Below are 6,107 nucleotides of genomic sequence, written 5' to 3'. Positions count from 1 at the left end.
GTTACTCGCTGCTCTTCATCCCTGCAAAGCCGGACCCTCCTCCTGTATTCCAGCTCTTTGGTGCAAACCGTACACGCCTGTCCTAAAGCAGAAAGCAAAGATGGAAACCTTTGCCATGGAAGGTTCTCTTCTCCTTCAGCCTCGCCCCTGTACCAACGCCGATCCAGAGCCCTGCAGAGCTGCTTTTGAAATACAACGGTTTTTTGCAGTTCCGGACTGACGAGCTGATGAGGTTTCATGTCCTGAATTTATGGGCAAATAAAACTTTGATGAATAAATTTCTATACATCCCATTTTGTGCTCTGTATTTGAAGTAAACAACTGATGGACAAAATCACTTATCAGATGGAGCTACAGCTGCATCCACTTCAGGCTCATTTCAGGAAAAGGAAAAATTGATGCCAGGAAGAGAAACCCAGGTCAGTCGTGCTCTTCTGAATGCGGTGCGTGAAGCTCTTAACGACAGCCTGACAATTCCAGGAATCCGGTGTATGGACTCTGGCTAACTGGATGCTGATTATCGTCAAGTGTAGCCACTGTTGTGAGCTGACATATTCCACATATATGTTGTAACTATATATAACTGTATATGAGGCAAGCTTAGAGATAAGCCATATGGGTTGTTAATCTTGACTGATAGGCTTACATTATCATCAGTCCCTTAAGACACAGCCAAGCTGCAATTATATTTTGACAGTTGTACATATCAGGGGGAAGCGTGTCCTTGTCTAAGTTGTCCTAGGGACCCAATGCTTTTGAATCTTGAAGTCCCAATTGCAAGAGTAATAGGGCTCCTGAAAAGTGCTGGAAACCCCCAGACCAAAAAGGAACAAAGGTTGGGAACTGCTCAGACTGGAATTTCAATTGTGTAGTGTGGGGGTCAGAACACACACACACATATATATACATATATATTAATATATATAAATACAGCAGGCTTGGAAGCGCATGGGAGAAAGAGCTTGACAGCTGCGGGTCAATTAAAACAAACATTTAACGGGTTGGGTTTGGTTTTTTCCAACTGTGTTTATTTTGCATTTCTGCTTGAGATTTGGGGGGTTAACTGAGCCAATCCTCTGTCCCAAATTTATTTAGAGAAACTAAATCGAGTTTCCAGGTATTCCTGTGCTCTCGAGCAGAGCCCAGCTGAGCGTTGTTGGGTGCCTTTCTGGTTTTCTTTACCGCCTGCCGTGTACTGGGATGTTTGTGTGCAGCTCGGACCTCTTTCGCCTGATGTCTGTGGTGCTGACCCCAGCGCAGCCCTTGAGGCACGTGCCCCTTCCAGGGCCCTGGAGCGATGAAGGGGGCTCACGGATACAGGATGAGGAACGTTTTGTTGACGAGTACATTTTCTTGGCAGTCAGTGGTTGTTAGAGAGGAAATGCGGAGAGTCTGCTGCTGGTTAAATGGGGCTTTAATGAACTCCTCTCTATCAGAATGTTCAGGGCAGCGGTGGGTGCTTTGTAAAAGCAGCACTGCAACAGTCCCGGTATATCAAAAATGAATAAGCACTTGTTGCTTTACTCCCGTTCTGGTGAGTATCAAACAGGCCCACGGTCCGGGCAGAAGGGGGGTTCCCGAGCCAAATGCAATCTGGTTTTATTTTGTCATCTTTGAGGAGCCATGAGCTCACATGACGTAACTGAAATCTGGGCTTATTTACGCATTGCCGACGGCGCGGTACTGGCAGCTCCCGAAGGCGGCGCTGGGTGACGGCTCCGGAGCGCAGGCAGAGGTGGAATGACCCGTGTAGGGCTGACCTCCCGGCTGAGCCTCTCCCGCCGCTGTCGGAAGGGCTGCCCGTGGCGGCGTTCCTCTTGTTGTGCGTCCTGACCCTCTGCGTGTGTGGGGCGAGCTTTCTGCTTCTCATCCAACAAGCTGCAATGGAAAGCTTGGAACTTGGGAGAAATCCTGGCAGAAAGGAGGCTGCTGTGTGTGTTTGCCCTGTGGCAAACGCGCTGTGCTGCCAGGCGGGAGCCTGCTCATGGGTGCTCGGCCGCTTGCTGCCTGGCCCGGGGGAGACTGGCTGTGCTGAGCGGGGTTAGGATGCTCATCCTATTTTTTTTTTTTTTGCATTGTGTCTTCCAGCAGGTGCAGCACTGTCCTATTGATCTGTGAGCCTGTAAAGTATTGCTGAGGGAGGGAGGTGAGGTCGAATCAAGGCTCGGATGAGAGGCTTCCCAAGTAAATACAAAATACTGCATGGCACGGCGATAGGTGGGACCCTCCCCTCCTCGTAGAGAGCAGGCGTGCTAGCTCCGTCGGGGCCCTCTTTCATCTGAGTCGTAATGTAGAGGAGTTAGAAACTCTTCTGGCATCCTCGGTCTGTTGGGAGGCTCCAGCCTAATTCCAGTGACCTAATTCTGCCGTGCTGAATTCCGCCTGCAGTTTTTGTTTGAGCGGGGTATTTCCCTGCGTGGTTCTGTAAAGCAGCGTTGTAAGATTTTTATATTCTAGCAGATTGTGTAGGGATCCCGCTGCAGTGCTCATAGATAGCTTTATGACTTTTTTTTTTTTTCAATGATGGATGGCGCACGCATCAGAAAAGCAGCCTGGAGACCACTTAGCTTTTGTGAGCCCATCCCTGTTCTCGGCAGTAACGGGATGTCCTGCAGGCGGGGATGCCACAAGAAAACTGGAGGGTCCTCAAGGTGTCAGAAATGGGCTCTGCACATCTTGTCTTTGAAAAAGTGACTGTTCTCTCCTTTGCCTGGGGCGGTGAAGGCCTTTGGGATGTGGGCATTGCGGCTCCGGTGAAGGGGGGGACTCCTGCTGTGGCAACTCCAGCCATCGCTGATGCGGGAGCTGGGATTCCCGGTGCCTCGCTGCCCGCAGAGCTTTCAGGTCCTGTGTGGAGCGTAGGGGTGAAATATCAGCTTATATTGCACTGATGGGCAAACTCCTCACTAACAGAGAGTGGATTTCTGAAATACCGGGAAGAAGGGCTGGGAAGGTACCGCTCTCACTGGGGGAGTCACTTCTGCAGTTGAATTTGCTGGGTTTCCTTCCCAGCTCTACTGTTTCCCACTTCTGCCCTCTGGGCACAAAGCACATCCCAAGAGTTTTGGAGGAGGGAGTTGAGCACTGGCATGGGCCGCAGCCACGCCGTCCTCCCCGCTCCCTCAGGTTAGCAGCTCCTGGGATTTTCTAGGCACAGCGAGCGGCAGCGCTAAGGGGACTTCGCATTCTCCAGGGCCGGCGTTCCTGAAGTACTGGGATTTGCAATGCCGAGGGAATGGAGTCAGCATTTTTTTTTAATTGAATACCCGAGGTGCTTGAACTTGATGCATCCCTCTCGTTCCCTCCCGTTCTCACTTTCCTGCCTGCAGTGCCAAATCTCTTCAGGGAAACCCAGCCAGTGCTAATCATTATTCCAGAAGCATAAACCTCCTCGGCTCTCGTGTCGTCTTGCTCCTCCCGAGAGACCGTGCTGGATGACTGCGAGCCCTTTTCCCCCCGCTGTGTGTTGGAAAACTTGTCACCGTGACAGTTACAATACCCCGGTTTTGACACCTGACGATGGAAATGGCCGCATAATCACGAGTGTGACAAATATTGAGGGCCTTGTTTGATTCTTATTGTGCCGTGGTAAAGTTTGCTACCCAAGCACCATTTTAAATGCAGAAGCACTGTAATAAAGAAACCTTCTTCCACATTCTTTCCACAGAACCTTGTCATTAAATATTCAATTAGTATGTTTTATTCTCTTCTCTGCAGGTTCTGTATGCAGAAGAGTGTCAGACTGGTGCCAGGAGTCACACTGGATTTAATAGAGAAGTAAGCCAAATTTTATGATTTTTTTTTTTTCCTGTTGCTCTTAATTTCCTCATTATTTCTAGCATTTCTCTTGTTTGTCTGCGGGGAAATTTCTTTGGAAAGCTTTTCGCAGAGCCTGTACCCACAGTATTTGTCACTTCTGGCCTTTCTGTGTGTTGCCGAAATGAGCAGTCGCTCCGGAGCGGCGTGGCAGCGGGGAGTTACGGCGGCGCCGGGGCTCTGGTTGGCTCGGTCAGGTCATGGTCCCGTGGCTCTCGCTGCTCGTGCTGTCGTCCTGGGCTAGCCAGAGAAATGGCAACCGCAGGCACAGGTTGTGGCCATGTTCCTGGAAGTCCAGCATCGAAAAGCCCCGTGTGTGGCAGGTTTTGGCGTGGGTTTTGGCCATGGGAACGTTGACAGAGGAGACGTGCTCATACGCCCCGTGTCACCACAACCAGCTAACGAACAGGAACATACTTAACCACAATACTGTTTCTTCACTTCGTCACTCTGCTCTCCTACTGTTCTTTGTCTGATAGTGTTGTTATGTTCAGACTTAACACTGCTGAAGCGCGTTATAATCCTTTTATCCAAGCAATATTTGAGCATCGTTACTGGTTCTCAGGCAGCTGAGGCACTGATTAACCAAGACAGCTGTTCTTCAAATCCTACTTCAGTTTATATAAACGAGGTAGACTTGGAAATAATAAATGTCTACTGTAGTCTTTGCTGTTTAAGTTTTGTTTTGTTTTTTTTAAAAAAGGGGAGCGTATCCTTGACGGCAGGCTTGCAGCCGCTGGGTGCGGGAGTTCTGTGCACCCTGCAGGTTGGTTTTGAACGCCCTACTCTTGGAACGTTGATACCCACACACAAACTGTCAGGGAGTGATTAATTAAAGACCAGTCATTCGGCTTCTGAGAAATTTTGACTCTAGAAATAGTGTCTCTAGAAATTAGAACGCTTCTGCCACATGGATGCCCAGAGTCTATTTATCGCTTTTTGTCTGAGGTGAAAACTGTAGACTTGAAGGGCACCTTGAAAGGGGTTAGGAGAACAGGAATCTGGATAATGAGCGTGAATTCTTAATAGAAATATGTTATCATATTTCCTTGGTTTTTAATGAGCTGCTGCACGCTGTAGCGAAGTGCAGCGATCGTTCATCGCTCGTGCTGCCAACAGAAGATCATCTGTTGTAGCAGAAGCAATGAGGGTAAGGCTGCATCAGATAAAATTTCTTGTTCAGTTTTTGCTTTAGTAAATCATCCTGTGTTAACTTGCATGTTTTACATTCAGACGAGGTTAAAAATGCTTCTCAATGCTACAGGCTCTTCCACAATACGTATTTTGGAGCAGTCAGGCTCATCAGCAGTATGTAGGTATTTAATCATGCTAATTTTATAGGTGAAAATTTGATTATCCTCTCTCATCTCAGCTGGGGAAGCTAAGCAACGGTTCTTGTAAAGCTGTATTTCAGAGGCACTAATCTTACCAAAATAAAAATAATTTTTCAGTTTACAACTGAAGGAACAGAGACAGGACCCTAGCTATCGAAGGAAGCGTTGGGGCGGTTTTCAGAGATGCCTTCAGGAAAGGCCCACCACTGGATATTTTTTTTTTCTCTGAAACCCATTGTGAAAATGCGGTGGGGTTTGTTTTTTCTTTTGGTTTTACGGAGATGAGTTCAGCTTGCTTCGCCTGTGCACTCCGAGGTGTGCTGGCAGGGTTTTCTGGCCTGAGAAGGTCGGACGGTCCTGAAGGTGAGGGCTCTGCCGTGGTAGAAAGGTGCGTAGTTTCCTGGTGGCTGCTTCAATGGGCCGGTGATGGGAGTGTTGGCTTGGTCCTCCCTGGGCAGCAAAGGTCGGCCCATGTTCTTCCTGAACTGATGGGCTCATCACCAGCGCGGGCTGAGGTCACCGCGGGCCGCTGGGCAAATGTGTTCCGGCGCAATGACTGCGTTACGTTCGTTGCCATTAACTTGCTGCTACAAGAGGATGTCTGATTGAAGAACACGTGGCGAGGGTCAATGAGGGTCTGAGCTGGGTAGCTCAGAATCGGCTGCACTGAGCAGTCAGATGTGCTGCTGAGGGTTAAATACTCTTTAAATAATGGTTTACTTGCAAAAAAAGGATTTTCTTCAATGTTCTTGATTCTTGTTAGTCAATACCCCAGTGCACATCCGTTCTTTAAAGGCTGGCTTCATCAAAGCGTGCAAGAAGTAGGTTCTGGTGGATATAAAATATTTAAACCTCATCACCTTAATCTGCTACATATATCAATTACAGAAAACGTGTTTTTTATTACGGTCTCGAGATAGGGCTAGAATACTTCCTGGGTTGCTTATGTATATATCA

The 6,107-nt window shown here is 48.4% G+C and overlaps 1 protein-coding gene across 1 annotated transcript in view; it reads left to right on the top strand.

The window, feature by feature from the left end:
- The window catches only part of RPTOR (regulatory associated protein of MTOR complex 1), a 163,041-nt gene that overhangs the window by 59,236 nt on the left and 97,698 nt on the right, over positions 1-6,107 (top strand). The window contains exon 8 of the mRNA XM_035899198.1: positions 3,718-3,777. Within this exon, the coding sequence (XP_035755091.1) occupies positions 3,718-3,777 (60 nt within the window). The remainder of the gene's footprint in view (positions 1-3,717; positions 3,778-6,107) is intronic.

This window comes from Egretta garzetta, unplaced genomic scaffold, assembly GCF_000687185.1.
Source record: "Egretta garzetta isolate BGI_Z169 unplaced genomic scaffold, ASM68718v1 scaffold131, whole genome shotgun sequence".
Classification (NCBI taxonomy): domain Eukaryota; kingdom Metazoa; phylum Chordata; class Aves; order Pelecaniformes; family Ardeidae; genus Egretta; species Egretta garzetta.
Note: the sequence above shows the minus strand (reverse complement) of the source record. Positions and strands in the feature narration are given on the sequence as shown.